The sequence below is a fragment of the Nelusetta ayraudi genome, unplaced genomic scaffold (genome assembly GCF_046127955.1).
Source record: "Nelusetta ayraudi isolate G7.1 ecotype Tasmania unplaced genomic scaffold, CSIRO-AGI_Nayr_v1 ptg000002l, whole genome shotgun sequence".
Classification (NCBI taxonomy): Eukaryota; Metazoa; Chordata; class Actinopteri; order Tetraodontiformes; family Monacanthidae; genus Nelusetta; species Nelusetta ayraudi.
Genome location: NW_027466052.1, coordinates 12,781,111 through 12,806,665, shown reverse-complemented (window position 1 = coordinate 12,806,665; position 25,555 = coordinate 12,781,111). Strand labels below are relative to the sequence as shown.

General features: G+C 41.6%; 1 protein-coding gene across 1 annotated transcript; it reads right to left on the bottom strand.

Moving 5' to 3' along the window:
• Positions 1-5,951: 5,951 nt before the first annotated feature.
• On the bottom strand, positions 5,952-24,647 carry LOC142887343 (CD81 antigen-like). The gene is made up of 8 exons (XM_076024931.1): positions 24,451-24,647; positions 19,263-19,377; positions 13,021-13,118; positions 12,619-12,693; positions 11,830-11,946; positions 9,965-10,063; positions 9,178-9,261; positions 5,952-8,259 (listed from the first exon to the last, which is right to left on the bottom strand). Exons 1-8 carry the CDS (start codon positions 24,514-24,516, stop codon positions 8,197-8,199), a joined length of 717 nt encoding a protein of 238 aa, XP_075881046.1. The 5' UTR covers positions 24,517-24,647; the 3' UTR covers positions 5,952-8,196.
• Positions 24,648-25,555: the final 908 nt, after the last annotated feature.

Here is a 25,555-nt window from a genome sequence, read left to right as displayed (position 1 = left end):
GGTCGAGAGGGCGGTGTGGAGGGAGTAAGGTAGGCGGGACCGGGAGAGGTAGGGAGGGAGACCCACATCCACCGAGTGGGTCTGAGTGACCCTCAGCGCGGTGGGCGACTCAGTCGGCTCATTTTAACCCGTTCAAGAATCTTTTGTTTCTGACGACATTTCCCCCCCCTCACTCAACAACACAATGTTAACCTCCAGCTAGTGGGACCCTTACTTACCGTCGTTTGGCGGGCACTCCGTTTGAGTTGATGGTCAACTTTGACGAGTGACGTATAGTAAAATAAAATAACATAATAATAATAATAATAATAATAATAATAATAATAATAATAATAATAAAATAGTAAAATGTACTAAACTTACTGAAGTTTCCCTCAGTTAAAAAAAACAAAAAAAACAAACAACAACATGAATTATAGGAGCCATATGAGCATGTTTGGAAATGTTACCTCGCTTACCATTATGTCACATGTTGAAATGAGAAACTTCCAGAAACTCTCAGTCCTCGTTAGCCATATGGTTCTTTGTAAGAGGATAGAGGCATCGCTCTAAATTAGTTGCCATCACAAAGGGACGCACAAATTTGACGTTTCAGGAAACACAGTAAGTAAGACTTATAAGAAAGAGCACTTGCACTTAAAGGTAGACAGTTGCATTGATATGTTTGCGTTCTTTCCAGAACTCATCATTAGGAGCTGATTGTCTTCCTTCGCTAAAGCTCAATTACCTCTAACTATTTTTGGCCAAGTTGTTTTATGCCTGTCCATTCATTACCTGTTTCATTGGCAACACTGTATTATCAGTCCTGCTTATCCAGTAGTAATACATTAAACACCTCTCTCACCACCCAACAGACAACTGGCTGCAGGTTATGTCTTGGCCATGTTCAGTCAACTCTTCCACCTTCATGTTGGACAAAGTCGTAAAACATCTTATGCTTTTTTCTTGAGCTTTTTTCCTTTCTTAAGGGACATGAACTTCAAGGGCTTACTTTAGAGCGTCACCTATGGCAGTCCGCTCCATCTGGCGCTTTCTGTACCAGGATTTCCTACCCCAGGCTTGAAAACCTTTCCTTTTCCTGCCTGGCCAGTGCTCTTTGTGCTTGTGCTGTAAACACAAAGGGTTCTCAGCAGACATAACTTGCAACCACAGAAGTACTGGATGAGGAGTGTCAAGATAGATTCATTATTGTTTATAGGATGGTATCAGTAATGACGATATCTATACCAAATATCACAGAAAGGAAAAAAAAAAAAATCACTGACTATATTTAAATTCCCAATATGGACAAAATCCACTTTACCAATGCTGTCTAACAACAATGATGTTTCCATATCCTGTCAATGAACTTTATTGGGATGCCTATGTCAGGCTTTGTTCTCAACTTTTCAGAGAATCCCATCTCTTTACTGATGTTAAAACAGGCTCCTACACAGCTCTCTGTGGAGCAACAATGGGTCAATGTGTCATTTCATATCAAAGTTACTTCATTTTGAAGCCTAAAAGATAAGCTGAAGCGCAAACAGTAACTGTGAGGTAATGGTCAGATACTTTGTATAATGTATGAAATTATTAACTGTAGTGTTGTCTTAGCAAAGACACCACAGCATAACTGTATTTCAAACCCTGCAAGATGTTCAGAGGTGGGGTACATGTTATTAAAATCATAAAATGCATACTGGGGTTTAAAAGGATGAGTAAATGTTTTATAATGTCTGTGCATCCTGATTGGCTGAGAGATTCCAAAGCAACCTTTTACGCAGCAGTCCACACTACCACTACCACATTAATTTTATTTGGAGGACTCCTTTGCTCCCTCAATATTGTATGCGCTGATACAGTTTTACCACTGCGCTTGTATTGTCAATTTAAAATGTATTCAGAGTTTCAGTGTATTTTTATTTTGTTATTTTTTTTTAATTGAAAAAGGTGATTGCGAAATAACTTGCAGTTGGTGAAGTGGTGGGTGCAGCACCCGGGTATGTGTAAATCACTTCATTGCCTAAAACCAACGTGAGAAATACTTGTGGGAGGTGCAGGAGGCTAAGCCAGGCTCTAAAGGAGAGCAATGTGTCAGGAGGTGAGGCTCACGGAAGCATTTCTGCAGCCATCCTAAGAAACGAGCCCGCCCCTAGCGACTCCATGAGGCTTTCACACAAACCCGGATGAGAACAGGAATGTGTCAGAGTGGCGTTTTTCAACACTGCAAATGCACAAAATATTCACACACGCACAAGTACACGCACACACACAGATATTGAGTCACACATATATTATCATATTGTCACACTTGCAACACAAATAAACTGAGTACTAAGTACCGTGAAGAACTTTTCAGGGCCTCAACAAGGACAAGGAGGACACCTCCACCACTCAATAGCCACACTGAAGTCATTCATTCTCACACATGAGAAATGTTCTTGGCTGCTGCTGTTGGGCCATAGAAATAGAATTGGGTTTTAGAATTCCAGCACTCACACCAGACCCCTTATCACACATACTTAGATGTATAAGTAATTATGTGGAGAGGTTAACTATGTTTATCTTGGGCTCGGGTGGAAGTGGAGAGGCAAACATTGCTTTTGCAGTGATTGGAAAGGATTTTGGTATGAGAGCGATAAGATGAGAGTCATACACCACTTCTTAGATATTGCAAACGTAAAAGGTAAGCATCATTTTCAAGCAACATTGGTTGATCTCATCGAGAGTTTACAGTAAAGTTATTAGTAAAGTCTATCTAGGCACTCCAGCCCAACAATACTCAGTGAAACAATTGTAGACATGAACAGATAATTATGTTAAGAGTAAAACAAAAGTACATTTACCAATTTATTTTTCTTACAGCTACATTTATGGCAATATAGCTTTCAGTGTATATGTGTAGCCTTTATCCCCCAAACTAAATTCTGGAGTCCCACAAAGCTGCTGTGAATTCCCTCCAAACTGGCCCGATCCTGATGCTTTGTTCCAGCTGAAGTGCCCTTTGGCACTGAGCCCTGCTGCCAGCATTAATTTCCAACAGTTTTGGGGTTGTGGCCATGATGACCATGCTAACTTTCCTGCATTGTATATCTGTCATGCATTCACAATTGTTTTGAAAAATGGATCAAAATCAAGTGAAAGTAGAATTGAGCAGAGTGAATTATGTAAGGAAGAACTGTGCATTTTCTTGCTGTCAGTGTGTCTGACAAAAAAAATATTTTGCAGGGTGTGTAGCTTCAAAGGGATTCCTGGCAACAGATGCTTCGCACTCCAATAACCCACCTGCGTTCAATTTTCCATAGTTATATAAGCAAAGGGCAGCAACAGCTAGACAAGTGGGAAGGTTCTGTGTTGAGACTCAATAAGCTCATCAACCATGGCTTGAAGTCTGTCAAGACTGGGAAAGAACTGTACTCTAGGTTATTCACAAGTTCTATTTTGCTGTCCAGCTTGTGTCCATTCTATCATACCTTTGTCTTGTGTTACTATCACTCTGCCTTCATGCCAAGTGTTATTTGAGAAGAGAAGGTTATGAGAAGGTTCCTTTGCCATGCCATGGTGCAATGGGAGGTCAACAATCCAGATGTGGCAATTAACCTTGAGGTTACCTTAGCAAAAGCAGGCTGTGCATACTTTCATTCACCTCGTCATGACCTTAATCTTGTGAGTGAAACTGGACCTATTATTATTATTATTATTATTATTATTATTATTATTATTATTATTATTATTATTATTATTTAAAAAAAAAAAAAAAAAAGATGGGCAATTTGTGTTTTGAGGTGAAGACTCACATGACTTCAAATGAGTTCTTCTCAGATCTGTGAGACCTTTAAGAGTTTACAGAAGGGCAATAATCTTAAACATCAGCCAGTGGGCTAGAAGATTTAATTCCACGCATTGGGTGAGACCAAAATGGATTAATTGCAGCAAAGTTTCCACCACATTAAGGATGCGGTGAATAAAACAAAAATGGGTGGTGGTGGGGTGTCATGTGTTTGGTATTTTGATTGACTTATTTTTTCATTTTGGCTTTCCTTGCTGCTCATACTCCGCACTCTAAAGTTTTAAGAATTAATCTCACTTTCATTTATTTCTTCTTCTTCTTCTTCTTCTTCTTCTTCTTCTTCTTTTTTTTTTTTTTTTTTTTTTTACTGTATTACAATTTTCATGATTAACATGTTTTTTTTTTGCGGGTCATTATTTTTAATATTGGGGAGAATCATAGAGCAGCATTTTGTCAAGTTTAAATCAATGGATATTTGGAGCTCAGTGGACTGGGGCTACTGTGAGCAGTGTTTTGTCGCCATCTGTTGGTCAGAAAACACTGAGCGTGGTGTGTGCTGTACCTACAGCTAGGACTTGTAGGTAGAGAGACGACGCTGAAGTTGGCACCACATTCGCCGCAGTGCTTCTTAGGTTTCGATTCCACCAAAATAATAATAATAGATGGCTGTGCTTATCCCAACAATTTTCAATATATAGAATTCAGCGAATCATTATGTCTATGTTGAGGTGGATTTTTGACTAAATTATACAGTGGAAATGGACATGTGATGTATCATTGTTGGCCTTTTGGGGGCACTCCAAAGTAGACAACTTTGCCATTGACATTATGATATTTTTCATTTTTTCCGGTGGATTATTTCAAAAACTATGCAGTAGAATTTAACATGTGATAGTAGAGCTCCCAGGCTTTACGATGATACATCACATGTCCATTTCGACTGTATAATGTTGGAAATAATCCACCTGAAAAAATATCATGTCAATGGCAAAGTTGTCTACTTTGGAGTCCCCCCAAAAGGCCAAAAATGTTCTACTGTATAATTTAGTCAAAAATCCACCTCAACGTAGACATAATGATTCGCTGAATTTTATATGTTGAAAAGTGTTGGGGAAAGCACTGCCATCTAGCGGTCAAATTGCGGATTTTTTTTCTTTTTTTTCCCCCCGCAGGTGGAATCGAAACCTAAAGACGCACCGCGGCGAATGTGGTGCCAACTTCAGCGTCGTGGTAGAGAAGAGTTGGTACAAGTTGGCGTACTGGACTGCTAAATATTGACAGAATGATTTAATCAGTTCACCCAAGAGACTAAATCACTGTGACTAATATTCCTAATAGAGACAGACAGATGGACAGATAAATGTAACAGTCCATCAGTTCATATGATGAGATCTTCACAGGTAACCTCACATCTCTGTTCGCCCCAAGGACTTGGCCGCTACACGAATCCAGCTGTTACCTTTGGTCCCTGCTTCCTTGAGGTTCCCAAGCGGGCTGACCTCGGGCCACAGCGGCGACGTTGCATAGAGCAGGACACCGATTGACTCAAGAGTTTGAACGTAAGCCGAGTGGGAGTCTTTCACGGAAACCTAAACCCCGCCGTTTTTAAATGCCCCGCGTGTGGCTTTTTTATTTAATTATTATCATTATTATTATTATTGTTATTATTATTATTATTATTATTATTATTATTATTATTATTATTATTATTATTTACATTTTCACGTATTAAAAACAGAAATACTGATGGAACTGTGCAATGGGTGAACGAAGACTCGCAGACGTTTTTCTTCTTGGTGGCCGAAGAAAAAGATAAGGAATTGTATTTATTAATTAAACGCGCGCTCTCGCACACACACACACACACACACACACACACACACACACACACACACACACACAGTAAAAGTATGTTTAGAATATTCCTGCCTGAGCAGTGCATTCTTTGCCTGAAATTGAAATGTTGCTAACAATCTGGCACTGATTCTTACTTCGTTACTACCAAGATCTGTTCATTTCTTCGAGAAATTACATTTTTCGTTTACTGTCATCATTAAATTTATGTATATTAGAAATTTAATGTAAAATGACACTTTTTTTTATTTTAAAGAAGGGAAATCAAGGAAGTCTGTTAACCCTTTTGGTTTTGAGCAGCAAAGAAAGACAATTACAAAGCCAGCAGTTTTATTTGTAAAATACATTTAATCCCTTTATACTAGGCAAACCAAAGTCTACAAGAGCAGAGAGGGCTTGAGATATAAGTGGCAGTGATATGGACAAAACCCATCACGGGGACACAGGATTGATGGACTTGCGCTAAAATACGTCACACTTTTTTTTGTTGTTGACAATTCTAGAGAAGCACCAGCTAAAGTTGAAACAATTCAAGTCCTCTCAGTTGGCACTGCCACAAAATCCTCAGCCCTTTCCATCTGGACTCTTTGATGACGTACCAGACAAAGATATTACAATACAAGGAGGAGAAAAGAAACCCCCAACAAATCAAAAAACATCAACAAAAAAAAGGCATACATCATCTTCTACAGCCTTCACTATTCTCATTAGTGTACGAGGTCAGAGCTCTAAATATTACAAGACACTAACTGTTATGTTTTAAGTACGGAGGTTAACATGACCGAATGTTGGAGGGTTACATGGGAAGATGTTGATTAAGTGTGAGCAGTCGTGATGATCTGTGTGTGTGTCTGGAGCTTTCCGACATTCAGCAGGCAGTCAAGAAAGACCGACTGGTTCGGTCCGTGCACACGAAATGACAATAAAGTCATGCTGTTCCAGTGAATGCTAAAACACACAGACAGCAGGACAAACTGCACGAGCTGTCTTTTATTTCTCTCTCTCTCTCTCTCTCTCGCTTCTTGCTCTGCACTGGGGAAAATTGTTAGTTCACTAGTGATGATAACAATGAGGGTTAGTGGGCTGTGAGGCCAAAAGGACATTACGAGAGCGCGTCCTCATTGAAAGAGGTCATGTCCAGACTCAACCAGACCGGGAATCTCCGGTCAGGTTCGCAACATCAAAACCATGGCTTATCCTGTGTTGCACTGGCCAACAGGGCAGAAGTCAAAAGACGCCAAAAGAGGGCAAAGTTCATTCTGAGGACTGACTGTGGGGTGGGTTCTGTACTGTAGGTCCAAGAGGTTTGTTAAACATTATGCAATTGACAGGGCAACAGTCAATTGCTGCAGACATCTACACCGATGTCAGTTAGGGCAACGTGATGCCTTCACGGGAGGGCACGGCTGTACGATCCTTTATGATTCACACACAAACGTCACACCAGGGCTCCCACCGGTTCAGCTCAGAAAGGCACTGCGAAGCTCCCGTTACTGCTTCACGAAAGTTTGCTGTTTCTAATTTGGAACGTCCGGGGGGGAAATCGCTCTCACAGCCGATGCTTCAGAAATGCAGAAGGCCAAACGATCCACGTGAGACGTGTTTTTGGTTGTTTGTTTATTAAATGCTTTGGAATAACTTGATACAAAACCTGATTAGAATTTCAACTGACTTTCCACCACCCCTCAAGAAATCAAACTGTCTAGGGGGGGGGGGGGGAAGTCTGGAACTTTGTACTCAAAGCAGTTTGGGACACGTGATGAACCAAATAAAAACGAAAATCAAACAAACGAATCAACAAATAAAACCTCAGTGAGCCAAACAGGCAGACAGACGGACAGACATAATGTTGCTCTGACTTTGGTTCCAGCTTCAGAGAATAACTGAGATTCCTTCTTTAGTCAGAGTGGTGGATGCTCGGACCGGAAACAAGCGTTTGTTTGCGTACACACCTCGGCATGGTGCATTTGAGGGCGACACTAGCTCTCCCTAGTGTTTCTCACAAAATACAAACCACCACCACTGTCTGGTTCAGTCTAGGGCCACAAACCAGGAGAATGTAGGAAGAGTACAGGAGAAGCGTCTACTGTAATACAATGTCCATGCTCAGGCAGTCATAAAGCACTGTTAATATATATATTTATGTACAGTTTATACATAAAACAGTGGGGAAAAAAACAAAAACATCACTAAAACCAAGAGTATAAGAGCATGTTCATAGGCAAGTAAGCGGTAAACAATTCTCACTATCGCTTAAGGATAAGAGCTCGGGGGATCGGTGAGTGTGTCTCGTGTGACGCCGTGATACAATATCTACACATCAGGTTAGGATAGCACTGGTTAAATATGCCTTACAGCATCTGTGACTTGATAGAAAATTCAAAGGGCAAGAAAATCACGTGGTTCAAATACTCAAATGGGAGGATGATGGCATACATCGACTTCTTGAAAAGCCGACTAGATTTCAGAAGCAATGCATGTGACAGTTCCTGCTTTTAATAAGGGGGGAGGGAGGTAAGAACAAGGCGAAGATGGTGAGCTCATCCTTCCTCAGCAGCAAGTGGCATGCTCTTCTAGTACACTGGGCTGTTGCGTATCCCGCAGCAGAGCACCATGCTGAAGATCATCTCGAAGATCTGGAGGGGGCAGGGGGAGGGGGGAAGCAAACAGACACGTTCAGTCACGAACCCGCCACCCTGTTGCACAGCGATGTCTCCCTCGTTGAGCGTCTAAAGCAGGGCTGTCCAACTCAAATACACAGTTGGGGCTCAAACTTTTTAAACAGACAAAGTCGCGGCCAACCTTGATATTTATTATGAAAAGATCTCCCTCCAGATGGAACAGTCAAGTGAAGCTTTTCATGAGGACCCCAAACAAGTTTTGCTTCAACATTTAATATGGAACAAGCAAAGCTTAATATTATATAATAAATAACTTCATCTTGCACACATGCAAAGTTGAGTGATGAGTGTATGTGAACGTGATTGTACTGTATGTGCATGTGTATACATGTATAAATGTAATAAATGTATAATAGAGGTTAGGAAGCACTGTCAAATTTGCATATTCAAAATAAAGAACATACAAGCAGAGCATTCTGGGATTTGTAGTATTAGCAGTAGATGTGCTGTATGTTACCAGCGGGTCAGCTATAGTAGTGATTTTTTTTTTATTGCCTCATGGGCCAAATAGAATTACACTGCACACCAAATTTGGCCCGCGAGCCAGAGTTTGACACCTATTGTGGAAAGAAAGACGGCCTTCCATCCATCACGTCTCTTTTTATTTCCTGCTCGCTGGCTTTCAATGTGCGTTATGGTTGCACAACTGCAGCCCAGACAGTTGAAAGGATGAAGCAACGGCATCAGATAAGGAAGCAAAGCCAGTGCCTGGCAGTGCCGCAATAGCTCACGCTCACTCCTTCTCAGTTTCAGACATGCAATGTCAGGAAACTGACTTCATACTTCGACATTGCACTAGAATTTACTTTTTGCTGCAGTTTAAAAACACACACACAAAAAAAAAAACAGAAGAGTTTGACGCGGTGTTCTCACCATGATGATCGCAACAACCACAGCCACAATGCCGAACACGTAAATCTTCACTGACAACAGCTCCTCAATTCTGTCGTGGCAGTTCTGCATTGGAAAAAACAACAACAACATTGAATTGGCAGCTGATGGGCAGCTAAAGACAAGTAAAACATGCTCCACTGAACAGCTCCCAGTGTAACACACAATCCCCTGGTTAAAAAGGAAATACATCACATAGATTTGGGCTGGGTGAAAAAGACACAAACAGTGACTGGAGTCATAGGATCAAACTTGGTTTGGTTCTATGACTGAAGCTGATATGCAAAGTTGTACTATGGGGACACGACAGAACAGGATATGTCCACAGACTGCAAAAATATCTGCTACAATGTTCACTCTACATTTCATAGTAATCTTCCCCTCACTCTGCTGTCCCATGTTCTCTCTGGAGGAAAGCTTTTGTGCATGTTGGCGTGCAATCTCAATAGATCATCCGCAACACACAAACCAATGAGACAAAAATGCAGTTTTGCACCCGTTACTTTGGATCTTAGTAAGCCAGGCCCTCCTACAGTCTCCTTTTTAATAAAAAGTAATACTTTACCTTCGAATATATTGAAATAAATTCTTCATTTAAATGTTCCAGACACAGAACAGCATGATAATACAGATCAAGATAAGGTTCTACGTTTAATGAGTGGAAAAAACCAACAAGGGGCTTCACAGAATTTGGTCCCACGAATAAAATAAATTCATGTCCAATTGTGTGGTTGCGATACATCTCACTGATACTCATAATCACACTTACATATGAGGTTCCGGAGGAGGGGCAAAGGTTCGTCTGGCCCAGTGTGTCTGTGACCCTGGTCAAGAAGTTGGTCACAGTGCCTTTACCACAGCAGTTGAGCTGCAAAGAAAAAACATGAAGATAAGTTTTCCTGGTTGTTCTTAAGAGCTGCCGTGACTCTTCAAACTTAACTTCCTTGCTACCAGGCCTTGACATCAAAGTCTAAAATGCTGTATAACATAAAAAAAACAATTATTTTGTGACAAAGCAGCAAATATAGTAGTACACAAAACAAGACAAGATTTTGGCTGTTGTTTTGATTCAAGATTCAAGATTCAGCTTAGGGGAAATTTAGACCAAAATAAACACCAACAACAACAAGAACGACGACACGTAGCAGACAGAGGAACAAAATGTCAGAGACATCATATCACTACATGTCCAAGGCCACAAAGTACTAGTAAATAAAATACACTCACTGGGGCACTTAAGCCACTGCCTACACATTTATTATGTGAAATTATATTTTGCTTGTTTCCACTATTTTTGTTGGTAGAATGAAGTTGTTTTTAATGGTGATTGTGATTGAGATTATGATTATGATTGTAGCACGGAGTCATCACAAAGGATGCAGAGCTGCTGGCACAAGACCGCCAGTACTGGAGGAAACTGGTTCGCCTGGTCGGCTCTACGCACAGGGAAGGGACACCGCACCCCTCGCAACAGCCTCGTTGTTTGTATGTACGCCAAGCGTAAATAAGCGTTTAGCTCCTGCCTCAGCCTGTTCAGTCAAAGACAGCTGTACGGTCGGTTGATTTAAAACCCATCCTTGACTGTTTGTATTTTTGTGCTTTGAAATTACTTCAATAATCAAATCAATCAAATGGCCAAAAGAAATAGACAGCAGCTGCTCAGAAACTAAACGGAGGTGAAAGGTTCTGGTCTCCCTCCCTAAAAACTCATCAAATACACGATGCAACAACTCCGTGACACACACAAGTTGTGACCTGCACATTCACCACACAATGAGGTAATAAAGTATAATAGCGCAGCGTTAGTCAGTTACTTCAGAGTGAGATTACTCCAAGCGAAATGACCCTCGTGACAGCACTTGTTTCAATTCAAGAAAAGAAAATCAGGGATATTTACCAACGCGGGGCGGGGCTTTCATACTTTGTTTTAGTCTCTCAGTAAAGAAAAGAAATAGTAAAATAGTAAAAAGAAATGATGGCGATCAACCATAAAAGTACACCGCGGTCAGATGTCGGCTTCTTCTCAACTAATGTAGTAGCTGCAATAAACAAGTCCTTTTGAAACACCTCCACCCAGCAGATGAGTCTGCACTGTTCTGGCTTAAAAAACAACTCTTTCAAAACAACTTTTTTAGCCAATGTAACATGACTGTTTCATAGCGTGGTTAAACTGCAGGTCGCTACGTGTGCACAGGAGCATTTTGTGTATTTGATGAGTTTCGAGGGAGGGAGACCTGCGCCGTTCACCTCCAGTTCGCTCGTGAATCCAATGAGCGAATTTGCCAAAATGTTGAACTCTCCTTTTAACACTTCTCACTAGGGCTGCAACTAACAATTATTGCAACTAATCAATCGTTTGTTTTTTTTTGATTAGTCGATTAGTCACGATTATATTCTTTATTTTCACCGCCTATTTTGGACTTCTGTTCAACCTAACTTGCTTTGATTAATTACTGCCGTAAAGTACGCATTCACCTAAGTGAACTCCCATGACTTTCTGACATGCGAAACACTTATTATGTACTTGCGTCATAGACTGATGATTAATTGCAACTAATCGTTGCAGCCCTACTCCTCACCTCTCCTCCAAGTAACCGAGGCACCTGTGTAAGTTCTTACTGTCTAAGTTCTTACCGTCTCATGGAAGGTCCTCAGCACCACGGCTGCAGCCTTTGTGTCTTTGCTGGTGAGACTTTCCATCTCAGCCTTGTCGTACACCGAGTCGTAGAAGTTGATCACCTCCCTGGTCACCTAAACCGGGAAGAAAGCGCTTTTTTTAAGGGCTTATGTGCATCAGTGGTTTGTTGGTGCAAGACCAACATCACGTAGTTGAACAGCATCCAAGACTCGCAACGAAGCAGCTTCCCGTTTAAAGTGACAAGGTTTTGCTGATGTGGCATAAAGGAGTGAGAGGGAACTACACAGAATCTGTTTTTTCATGTTTGATGAGGATAAATGTGGACGTCCTTCTTACAATTTGCTATTTTCTCTGTATTTTTGTTTCCCCAACACATTTGATTAAATTCACTTGTACATGAAAACGTTTAAAAATGTTGCTTTTGTTTGTTTGTTTCAAACTGAGCATACAGGCTGTAGTTGTAAGAAAGTTGTAGGAGTTGTAAGAAAGTTGTAAGAAATTAGCGTCGATTTAAGTGTAAGTAATACATTCCATGTACATTAATGGGCAGTACTAGTGCCTTCTGCTGGCTACGAACAGAACTATCAAGTCTTCATCGACTTTCAAACGTTTTACATGGCGAATATCAAGCGCAACACGTCTTGTGGTGACGATCGGTGAAGCCACTCCAGGAAGGAACCACAGAGAGTACTGCATCCAAATTATTTTCCAAAAGTTTATCCTCTGACTTTGATCAGCAAATACCCTCAAGCTATAGCCGACTTATTTTGTGTTTGAATTCTTACAGTGTCTCGGTTCTTGAATCCCAAGATCCCGCCAGCAACTTCACAGGCAAACAAGATGACCAGGCAGGCGAAGAACTGCGGATGGATACACACACACACGCACACACACACACACACACACACACACACACACACACACACACACACACACACACACACACACACACACACACACACACACACACGCACACGCACACAATGAGATTAGTTGATTTTTACAAATTCAAACTCTGCAAAGTACATCTTAAAATACTGAGTTCCAACAAATGATAGATTTTTCCACTCGTGACTGCTGTGTTTTCCTCCTCGACGTGTGCTTCTCTTTTCACAATACTGATATGAAATGTACCATGTAAAGAGCACGGAAGTCTCCGGGCAGGGAGAGGTGTGACAGTGACTTACAGTTCCCAGCAGACATTGGGACTCCTGGATGGCGCCGTAACAGCCAAGGAAGCCAACCACCATCATGATGGCACCAAGACCGATCATGATGTAGACACCTGGATGTAAACACAAAGGCTTAATATCACTGGCAATTTTATTGGAGACTTTTTTTTTGTAACAATGTCTCACAGAAACAAAGTGGGATCAGTCTGCCAGGAAGCCACAGATAGACTTTCAAGAAGCTGTTGTTTGTTTGTTTGTTTTTTTGCAATTTCTGGTCACCTTTAAGTTTTAGAATTGATTTTAAGGTTTTAATGCTTGTTTATAAAGCCTTGAATGGCTCCTGCTTATATAGGTGGCATGTTAATTCCTTATGAGCCTGTTCGCAGCACTACTCATGGTTTCAAAATCTCCTCTTTTGTCCCTTAGGGTCACATGGGCTCCTAAGTTGTGGAACCCCATGCCTCACTTTACACTTCTATCATATGGCTTTTTCTTATTAATTCCTTGGTATTGTTATTCTAATCTATTAAACATGTGTTTTTATTTGGGGGATTTTTCTTTATTTTTAGTTCAATTGTTTTTAATTGTAAACCACGTTGTAACTTTGATTTTGAAAGGGGCTGCACAAACGAATGAAGTTATAGATTCCTTATCATTGGCGTCAAACATGTAATACCAGCCAATGGACAGCAGAAGGCACAGTCTTGCTTCTCTGCCAGAGCATTAAAGTGAGTCATCTTCCAGTAATGTTCACAGGAAGTCAAGTTCTCGTAAAAAGCATTTTTTTGTGATAAAAAAAAAAAACAGAAAAAAAAATTGAACGTTCAGTATTCAGAGCACAACGCAACCCCACCTCAAGGGCTCTTGTGTCCGTTTACTGCAAGGCCTTCAGAGGTCTCCTGTGGTCGAAGGCTCGCAAGTTAATATTTAACCTTATAGAAGACGCCACGGGAGCAGCATAGTGCGAACCAGCCACACATGTGGGATTGTGCCAAGCGGCCCACCAGAAAACTGGCAGTTGCTTTAAGTGCCACCTGTGAACTGGCCTTCCAGTGGAACAGCTGAGAAGGCCAATTCGAAATGCAGGCTACTAAAAGTACAGGTCAAAGGTCAGCTGCATTGTGAGCGGGTAGGGCAGGCTTAAAGTTGGTGGACAGACGGGACTACAGATGGGCATTATTTTTGAATTGAAACATTTTGAATAGAAATTGGCCAAAGTTGAGGTAAAATGTGACACTTACTATGACACTAATTATCATTTGTGAACATATTTGCTTAAATCCATATAAACACTTTGTTTCTGTTTATCTTTGTAGGGTTTAACTACAATTTAAAGCCAAAAGAATGCATGAGTGCTCATGATTTTCACCCCTGCATCTTAACTTTCTTGAGTGTGATATCGTGGCTGTAAAAATGAATAAATAAATAAAATACTGGCATGTCTTTGGTCTGAAAATACTTTGAAGTGATGAGTTAAAGGAAAGACAGTATCCCTTTGTGAAACAGTTACATAATAATTGACATTTACAATGTAAGTCAAGCAAATACAACAAAACAAACAAACAAAAAACAGGTTTAAACCCAGAATGGCGCCAGTAATGTTTTAGGTCATTGAACTGATCAATTTCGATGTTGGGGAAAAATGATTTTACATTCTAACATAGCTTTATTTTCTGTTTCAAATGTCACATTTTATATGCTGCCTAATAATGCAAGTGATCCTATTAAAGCATATGAACATCTGCTTTCTTAAATGAATAATCGCGTCTCAAAATAATCCACTTCTTTATCAGACTTCATCTCACAGACTTCGTTGTTTGCTAAATTTCACGCACACTGCAGCGGTCTGGGAGTGCAGTGGTCTGGGAGTGCAGTTCTCTGCGCTCAGCCCCTTCACTACTCCTGCCAGTTAGCTCTGACCTAATTCAATTGTGGACCACTAACGATTCAGCTCACATACCTCGTCTACCCCACCCTTCCATATCCTCGCTGGCCGCAGAACCACTCGTACACAATGAGGCCAATTTATAAATCGATAACTTGGAGATCAACCAAAAAACAAAATACCCTCCATCTTACAGTGGAGCACTCCCTCCCATTTAAAGCCAGTGGGCAAGCTTAGCCCCTCCCCCTATTGCCACCACCCATATGTCAATTTTATTTAATGCATTTGCTCATTTGAAATCGTGCACTCAATAATTCCATTTACTTAAATGTATTTTTCCCCGTCCGTCCCGATTCAATATCCCCATGGATCTTGTTCCATTATTGGCTCAATCTGCTTCCACTCATTGGGTGTTTCTGCAGCCCCCTGGTGCAGGCTGAAGAAGAGCCAGTGGATATTGTTGGTGACTTGCCAACACGGCAAACAGACGTGTTAAGATCTTCTCAAATTTCAGAGCTACAAATAAATAGAGCGTGTTTCGGTGGGTTATGAATGATCAATACTACAGCTGAGCCAGTTAATAGCTTGAAGAACATTTTCCGCCATGGACACTTGAGTAAAACACTAATGCTACCCAAAGAAATTCAATGGCTGTAGGACAAGCATTAGAAGAGTTTTTAGTACACGCTGGTGTGAAAAACAGGCCCGAACAAGTGAGGGTTTGGTGCTGTGAAAACTGACTAATCAATATTAGTATTCTCACTAAATTCATAAATTCTACAAATAAACAACCAGCTGGTTATTTGTGTTTCTGCAACCCTAAAACAAGAGACCAAAATAACGCACACTGACTGTCTTGACTCTTCTGGAATTACCTTCCGCTTAAGTGAATGATTGTGAGAGCAGTGGAAGTAGCTGAAGTGATAACTTCCTGACAGACCATTTTTCAAACAATATGTCATATACTAGGCATCGACACAAACACTTCACCAGTCATTATGTGGTGACTGGATTTATGCTGCTTGTAAGGCGCAGGAAAGATCGACACCGAGAGCAGGACAGTGCTTATTTTCAAAAGTATTTTACAACTAAGTAATGGCAGAAATGGCTGAGATTCTGAGAGAGAATACTATGTCAGAAAAGAGACAGCGGCACATTTGATTAATAATGATGTGGATCTGACCCCTCACTGCCATTAAAGTAGAGCAAAGACATGAGCCATACTTGCAGAGGACAAAACAATGAGGGGAGATCAATTAAGAATATAGGTGCAAAGTTTTTGAAACAAAGATTGCAGATTATCGTGACCATTTGGGGAGAACTTTAGCTGAGTATGTGGGACTGTACAACCAATGTTTTAGAAATGAAGGAAAACTTTGGGATGAGAAGCGAAAAAACATCTACCAAAACCCAGTCCAGTTGCCCCAATTTAGTCTTCAAGTACAAATCACATTCAAGAATGAAATGTCTGTGGGTTTCTCAGTTTCCAGGTCATCGTAATCTTGGAGTTCACCAATGATGCCGCATCGGCGCGTCTTGCAAGAGCCCAGGCTTTATTTCTGAGTAATCATAAGGCATAAGGTCACTGTGACCACAATCTTTTCATGTGTCTCCTCCTCCATCCAAACGCGACGTGCTCTTTGAAGTGAACTGGTCACATGACCTCCTATGTCACAAAACTGTGTTTCCATTACATTTTTGCAAAATACTTACAATCGAACGTCTGAAAAGCCACCTCGTGAGAGCGTAAAAGCCTTTTAGTGGTTTAGGGGTTTTTCAAAGTTTCTGCGTTTCTATTAGCAGTTTATTATTGCGATATTTAGGTTGTGTACAATTCCAGGGGTAAGGGAAACGCAGCTAGTGAGGGAGTGAGTGAAGCTACTCTGCAACGTTCTCCCGAGAAGAGAAGCAATTTCTTTCTGTCCCATGATGTGTCATGTGTTTGCCAATAAAAACCTCATGCATTTTCTTTTTTTGGCCCATGTGTTTTTATAAACATTAAATCCCGCATTAACTTTCTAAAAGGGCTGCAAAAACTCAACTTTAGCAGCGTTTCATATCACTGCAGTTACATTTTTCAACAATTAAGGGACGAGGCTTCGGTGCAACACTCGACCGTGACAAAGTAAAAATTCTGTTGAATTCTCTTAAAGGGCCACCAAGTGGATCCCCATTGGCCGAGCACGTCAGCGAGCAGTTGGCCCCGAAAGAACGGGGGGAGCGGCACATGTTAAGACTCCATATTGTTCCTGGCAGCGGGGGAAGGAAGAAAGGAAGGGGGAGGGGGAAGGGCAGACACCGATGGATGGGGGCAGGGTGGGGTGGAGGGTGGGGTGGGCGACAAGGGGAAAAAATAATGGCAAGCAAGACAGTGAACGCTAAATACAACCAGATGGGGAAAGTTAGCGTGAGCAACAGTGGAAAGAAACCAAGCAGAGCAAGAGAGAGAGAGAGAGAGAGAGAGCAAGAGAAAGAGAGAGGGAAACTTTTGCGGAGGAGGAAAGGAAAGGGGCTGGACCGGCGAAAGAGTGGAGGATTGGGAAGAGGAGGAGGGAGGGAGGGTTGGGGGGGCTGGTGAGGAATTTTTTCCTAAACCGACTGGGTTTTGTTTTGTTTTTTTGTTTCACCCCTTGGTGGGAATGAGAGGGAGGCTTTATGTAACGCCTGGGACGCGATCGAATCGTCTGGGCTGTTTTGGAGGAAAGGTCCCTTTTTTTCTTTGACCGCGGAAGCTTTCGTCACGGAACGACCGCAGCATGTCGAGTCAGAGAGTCACAAACACTGTCCCTGACAACCACTTCCACGCTGTTCTGTGATGACAGATAGAAACTCTTCCTCTTCTTCTTTCCCATCATCTTTTTTGTGTTGTTTTTTAGTGCTGCAACAATGTAGTTTCCCAATTTGCAATCAATAAAGTACATCTATCTATCTCTCTATCTATCTATCTATCTATCTATCTAACTCATAAGACTCCAACTGTGAACAAGAGCAACGGCTAGCACGACAGCAGTGCCAGTGAAAGCTCTTCAGAGGCATATGATCTCTGTCATGCTCTCACTTGGTCTCGACAGTCACTAATCATGTGTGAGAAAATGAAGGCGCTCCAACTCCATCAAAGGAGGTTTTTTTCACATCACTTGGCCATGTCCATGTCCATGTGCTTGGCATGACCTGTTCTGCAGTGTATCGTGTGTGTGTGTGTGTGTGTGTGTGTGTGTGTGTGGGGGGGGTGACTCAGCGAGTTCACACACTAAAAACAGGAACAATTTAATCATATCTGTGTATCATCACAGTGAAACCTATTCATAGCTTTTTGCTGCATTTTAAGTAGTTATAAGGAACTAATAATGAATAATAGTGCTGTCTTCAACTTCATTTCCCTTCACATACGCTTTTACGCTTCTTTAGAACCTATAAAAGAGAAGGTAAATTTTCTTACTGATAGCGAAAAAAAACATGATTTTTTTTTCATGATGCTTATTTTCTTTGCACATCTAAGTGAGGTAGATGGTTAGATTTGAGTTTGAGTTGCGTAGTTCCCTTCTGCTGGTCAACGTACATCACATTTTACACAATGATGTGAGAAGGAAATTAGGCTGAAATAAAAAATTAGTTGTGAAAAAGGTCCAACGATCTTTGGAATTGTCAAAGTTTTCTCTGATGGCTTAGTTGTCACTGTTGCTCTTACGATTTTGTTATTTTCTGAAGGTTTTTCTGTGGTCTAGGCAGCGAATTGACACGAGATGCTTTAAACCAGGCAATACATGAAGATGGATTAGCAGTTTGGATATTGCTATATTGATGTATATTGCAGTGAGCTAGGCTTGTTGCCCTTTTGCTGGCAGTGGCTATTCCCTCTTTTCAGGCAGCTGGTGGGTGGAACTGAATTGTGCAGCACATGTAAATAAATATCTTCATCACGTGTACACAAGCTATTTATAGGATATACAAACCAACCAGCTCTCCAAATGTTGGCGACTGGAGAGTTAAAACTCTCAATTAGCTCATATGGAGTCAGCTGTCATCTTTAATTCATTCATAATACATAGTACGAGACAAGCTTGTATCAATTATTGATTCAAAAAGACATCCACTTATTATGACTCTTAGCATTTCAATGTGGGCCTGCTGTCGTATATAACTTGAGCTTTGTCAATGCAATATAATCATGATATGTTAATTCTGGTTTATAAAGGTGAACCCTTCAATCAAAACATTTCACTCCGTTAATAATTGATACCAGCCTCAAAGTCGTGCAGCTGTACTATGAGCTCTGCTGTGTCAGGATTAATAAAATACAAGTGAGACCTTTAGGAAAAACAAACAACCAAAGCACTTCAGAGAAAATGGGCTAAACAAATGTGATACATACACATGTAGAAGGTGCTGGGGACATGAGCTCCTTCAAACTCCAACCCCATCAGGCTGCTCGTCGTGGGTTCGTGTCTCATCCACAGGCCCATGCCCAGGATCACACCTCCTACAAGCTGCAGCAACAAAGTGCAAAAACTCTCATCAGAGGCTTTCTTAGCTTTTATTATTCAGGAAAAAAAGAACAAATATACAAAATCCATATTTCCTAAAAACATGTTGTTGTTTTTTCAAACTGAAAATCCAAACCGGTTTAATAATAGTGATTTGTGATAATAGAAAAACAGCATTTCAAACCATATGTTGTCACATGTTTACAAATCCATTTTTTTTCTTTTTGAAAAAGGGAAAAAACGTGGGGAGGGGAGGGAAATCATACAAATACAAATACAAATCCTTAAGGTTATTTGTTAGTTATTACTTTATCCAAAGCTCACATACGCGGTGGATGGCTTTGAAAGGACAACACGTCAAGTGCAGTAAACACACACTGAGCTCAAGACGAAATAGATATATGACACCATAAACAATAAAACATGGACGACATTGCCTAATTAACCTGATTTGGTTGTTTGATGTTCCACTGGTGGTGGGGAGGTCAACTCCCTCTGCGTAGGAGCATTTATAGCACACAGAGGATAGCACACAGAGGAGGCGGAAATGTTGCAATACAGTGGAATAGTACTTGTCAAGGTTTTTTTCTTCTTGGGGAATAACAGTATGTTGTCAAAGGCTAGTGAATGCATTACCCCAAAATGAGCTTCTCCTTGAATTGCAGCTGTTCAAAATCTAAACAGTTGCATGACGGTAACACACAGATGAAACCTTATAGCTGGTGTAGCTGCTTATAACTGTCCACTGACTGATCCAAGGACGTGACCAGCCTACTGTCGCAGCCATCTTTATGGTAAAAACACAAAACACCAAAATTCATTTCTTGCACTGATATTTAAATTTGGTCCGCAAATTCACGAAAAACACCATTTGCGAACAGAGACTTGCAACAGCGGTGTAATAATAAAATCCTGATGGAAAAACACCCATGCCTGGATAGTTTGATGAATCCGACGCACAAGAAACAAGCCGGAATATGGTCATGGACAGTGTCCCGACTGAAAGGGTTTTGTATGTAGAATGCAACAGCCAGGTCTCCTCCTTCCTCCTCCATCTCCTTTAGCGCAGCCCATTCCAGGGCTCAGGCCAGCAGCTCCTTCGCAACCAGATCAACAAGTGTGCAGGCGCACACCCGAGAAGGTCCAGTACGACCTCAGAATGACTCGCTAACTCAAAATGACATCCCTCCCACCTCCACCTCGACACGTGACTCATCAAGGAGACAAGCTGGTGAAAATACTCGGTGCTCAGAGTTGATTAAAACAGATCCCTGGGAGCATTTTGTGTAAAATGGCGGAGTTGGGGATTTATGTTGCAGAAAGACCAGCCGGAGGTGGTATCAGTTAGAGGATAGCCGCAAATTGTGGGACATCCAAAAGGGCGTAGCTCACAAATATATTCCGCAGCCACTGGTTTCTAAGTGAGAAATAAACATGTTTATCACATAGCCATGCAACGGCTGTGAAGCCGTTACAAGAGCACGCGGTGCATTTGAGTCAGAGGGGCTGGCATCTGTAGGAGCAAGAAAACCGAGAGTTTCCACATAAGTTTCCGAACAAATTTAAACCACCACCTCGATGAACCTGGCAGTAGCTCGATAACGGAAAGCTCGAAAAGGAATTGTGATACTTTGACATTAAAAGTGCATTTTTTTTTTCCAGAAGTAAAGGGATGATGCTATATTTTTTGTTTTATGGACCTTTATGACTAAAAAAAAAGTTTTATTTGGCCATTCTCTATCAGTGCAATTGAAGGTGTGGAAAGTTCTCTATTAAAGTTCTAATGTCTGATTCAGGTTTGGCCATATCACATGAGCAGAACAAGAGGATTTAACAATTCAGAGTCAAAGGACTTGGAGCCCTCTACTGTTAACATTTATAGTTCTTGTACTCATAGGAGTGGCTTAACCACGGTTGGAATTTTCATCAAGAAATGGCTTAACCAGCTTTAACAAATGTTCAATGTCAGTGATGGTTTGTCATGATCAGTGACTATCAAAATAATTGACTAATGTCCATGTAAAACTCATTATTCTATGCACATGCATGTAATTGTATTTCCAATTTTGGGTAAAACCAATAATATCTCGTACATAATCGTAATGGTGATGATAAAGAAGAATGGAGTGAAGGACAAGCGGGTGGCAGTGCCTTTTGACAGTTGTTTGTCAAGTGCAGTGAACCTGCCGGGGTAAACGGACCCAGCCCACATTGACACAAAGTCAAACTATACTTAACGTATTGATTTGTTTTTTTTACGTGATGTGGTTAAAAGAGCGCATTCTAGACTCTACAACGTATCAGCCATGTATTGCTGCCTTTTATTTGTATTTGTTTTATTGCATTTCACTGCATCTTTTTTAGTCTTGTATCAACATCACTCAAGTCCATTGCAAATAGTAGTGCATTTCCCCTGGTGTCATTAGGCAAAGTTACGTTGCTGTCTAAACAAAAGTGAAAGAAACAGACTATGAGTCAGGAAAATTCAAGTCAGGAGAAGGGGTGTGTGAATATGATAAATGAAAGTCAAACTCTGAAACAGCCTCAACTGTGAGTAGGAGAGATATGTGCACAGTCCCTCTTGCCAGCTTTCTCTTGAGTTTCTATTTCTGCCTGTTGCCCAGAGCACAGGGTGTTGCAGAATGCAGGGCATTCTGAGGACTAGGAGTGGGGGGCAGGGCGTTGTCTGCGCTTCCCATAAGACTCCCATCGCACCAAAAGGGACGCCCCCCCATCCCGGACCATGTGGCCTTTTAACCCTCTCAGTGTCCGGCATGATTTATGGAAACAGGAGGTCTCCCCTTTTAAAGAGCCAGCCTCCTCCTCCTCCTCCACCACCACCACCACCACCACCACCTCCGGCTCGTCCTCAACCGCACGTTGCCGCCAGAGTGTTTCCCCAGATGGACCCGACCCGTGTGCTTTGACAGGTCCTTTAGCTGAGCACTTGAGAGGAGGCAGAGAGGGATGCGCTAATGCATTCATAATAAATCTCGATGTGCGCTGCGTCAAAATGACGCCGTGCCCACTCAGGCTAGATCTTGGCTGCGAGACACGCATTGTGGGGTAGTCAGATCTATCACGGCGACCACAAAAATTCTGACTGAACATTCACACGTTCATCTGTTCCTGGCAACGACATATAGCAGTTTAAGGGAGGGCAACCAAAGATGTTTGGGTATATGACGCATTCAGTATATTTGTTGCACATGCCTGATATTATTGTTATGTTCTGTTGAGACGACTGTGCATCTGCCACTACTTTTAGCACTGCTGACCATTGGTCTCATTCACCTCTCTCCTGATCCTTTCCACAGAAATGTATATATATAAAGTATACATAGACATATGTATACACACACAATCTATATTCCATATTCTATTTATACTATAGTCTTGGAGTTTAATAGAGTATTCTTATAGACTGCTGTAGTTTACCACCTCCCTTCATTAAAGTGATTGGTGCACTGGTGGAAACACTGTGGTCCGGTTGTTGCAGATTTCTCCTGCGAATAAACTAATACAGTGTGTTGGTGATAGTCAGTCTTGATGTCTCATACCAGGCTCAAATGCAGCCTAGAGCCATTTTTTTGGACAACAAAATAGCCATATTTCTGGCTTCAAAGTTTAAACAAACTGGATAAAGAAATAATAAATGAAGGGGGTAAGATCAGCCTTTCTGAATTGCCTGTTCTGACACCACATACCAATCAGTGGTAAAATAAAATTGGACAATCTAATAAAGCAGAGTAAAAGTTGATTCATAGAGCGTTGCCATAAACAAGTACAACAGCGCTGGCTTCGGGGAATCCCACAAACATGTTTACTTAGTAACAGCAGACTGGGCCAATTAATGGCTTTGACAGATAGTAAAAAAGAAAAAGGGAACAGGCCTACAGGAAACTCTTATGCCTCTGTAAATTTTGACAGTAATATCTGAAGTGAGCTTTTGGGGCTTGTCTCATTCGGTTTTCCGACAGGTAGGCCATGCCGAAAATTCTCACAAATGGCTGCCAGAGTATTAGGATGACACAGCACAAACAACAGAAACAGTTTAAATGTCACCACTGTTTGTTAATATCTGGAAATCTTTCTTAAACTTCTGGCAGCTGTTCCATTAAACTACTCTGATGATGTTTGAACAAACACCTCTCAACATGTTGGTTTCACTTAACAAATAAGCAATTAAAGAAACGAAAGGCAAAGAAAAAAAAAGAATCTGAAAAATGTTGAAGCCGAAGGAGAACATAGCAACTAGAACCTCAGGCACACAAGGGCCACAGTTAAAAAAAAGAAAAAAAGAAAAAAGCCACAGCTTTTTCCATGATTCGCCACCCAAAGAAGTCTTGATTCACCTAATGGAAACCACCATGGTCCGCCACAAAGCCACACACACACACACACACACACACACACACACACACACACACACACACACACACACAGAGGCGGGCTGGGTGGAGGATGTCAACCAAACAAAGGCATTAACCAAGCCCATGTCTCCACGACCCCTTCAACATTAGAATCAGTGGGGGGAAACACATTGGCAGCTGACTTTCAGTCCGCGTTTACAAGAGAGACTAAAAACCCATTCAAACTCTTCGACTAAACGTATCGAATGCGACAATAAACTCGAATCAAATCGTTATCCGCTCGGTGTATTTCCTTACACCGCCCATTATTTAGTGACTCGAACCGGTTTTTCTCATATTTTGTTGTTCCCCGCGAAACTCTCCGTAGCATTCATTACTGGAGGGTTTTGGTCGGGTTACGTAATTTACCGTTACCTCCATGTGCCTCTTCTTGCCTAGCCGCGGTTCCAGTAAAGCCCCAATTCGTCTTAATCACTTTGTGGGCCGGAGGAGAAAAGGAACGTCACGACGAACAGTACGAAAACGTGAACACCGATGAAGGACTATTTTTGTTCTTAGGGCGGCAAGAAAATGGAAGAATCTATCATTGTCGTCCACTCGTATAACGGACTTTGAGACGACGTCAGGGGAAGGCGGCACTGCGCACACGGGGCAAAATATGAACGTGTGAAGACAAAAAAAAATCATAATAATGTATGCTTACCCAGAAGAAGAAGTTGAGGATGAAGAGCATATACTTGATGCATTTGGTACAGCCTTCGACTCCCATGGTTGGACGTTAGGACGGGCAAGTGCTCAGAGGACCGTGGTTGAAAAATAGCGGCGTGCGGCGGACTCAAGCCTCAACAACTCGACTGTTGTAGACACACAGAGACACGCACCACACAGCTCGGAAACGAGGCAACACCCAACTCCTCCCTCCCTCTCTCTTTTCCCTCCCTCCGTCCGTCCGTTCGTTTTGCGCTCCCTCCTTTACCCTTTCAAGGCCTATTTCAGCGTCAACTTCCTCTACGACCCTTCAAAATAAACCCCCGATTCCATTTTTTTTTTTTTTTTTTTTTGCTACCTACCACACACCCCCTCCCGCCGCTTATCGTCGACGACGATGACGATGCAGATTGCTACAATTATACTTTATTATAATTTTGTGTGACCAAAAAAAAAAAAAAAAAGACAAATTCTTTTTGGGTAGGCGACAGTTGGTGACAAGATTGTCACGTAGAACAGCAGCGACTAGATTACGTTGCAGTACTACAGGGAACGGCGAACGTCTGTGAAACATACTGCGCAGCTAGCTTCAAATATTCTTAAACTGCTCTACCGAGACTGGTCCAATCATTGACCAGTAAGTAGTTATAACAGTTCCAGTTAGTGCAGTGCAATGCAATGCTGTGTATACCCACATATATACAGATTATACCCACTTATTTTTCACTCAGCACTGCATATACCCACTTCTCAGTCACCTCTGATGCCTAACATTGCATTTAAAGTTAAAGTAGCAGTGATTGTCACATCCCAAAAGATTTGAAATTTGTTCTCCGCATTTGACTCTTCTCCTGAGGGAGCAGTGGGCAGCAATGGCGCCGCGCCTGGGAATTATTGGGTTCTCGAACCCCCCCAAGTCCATCCCCAAATACTGAGTCTCAAGCAGGGAGGCAATGGGTACCCATTGAATGGGTTGCTTGAAAAAAAAAAAGAAAAAGAAAAAAAAAGGATTGAATTAAGAGTATCCCCACTTCTCCAGGGACTACACCACTGCATGTTAGATAAATGTGACCTAAAAAATCGAATGTCTCCTATAGCAG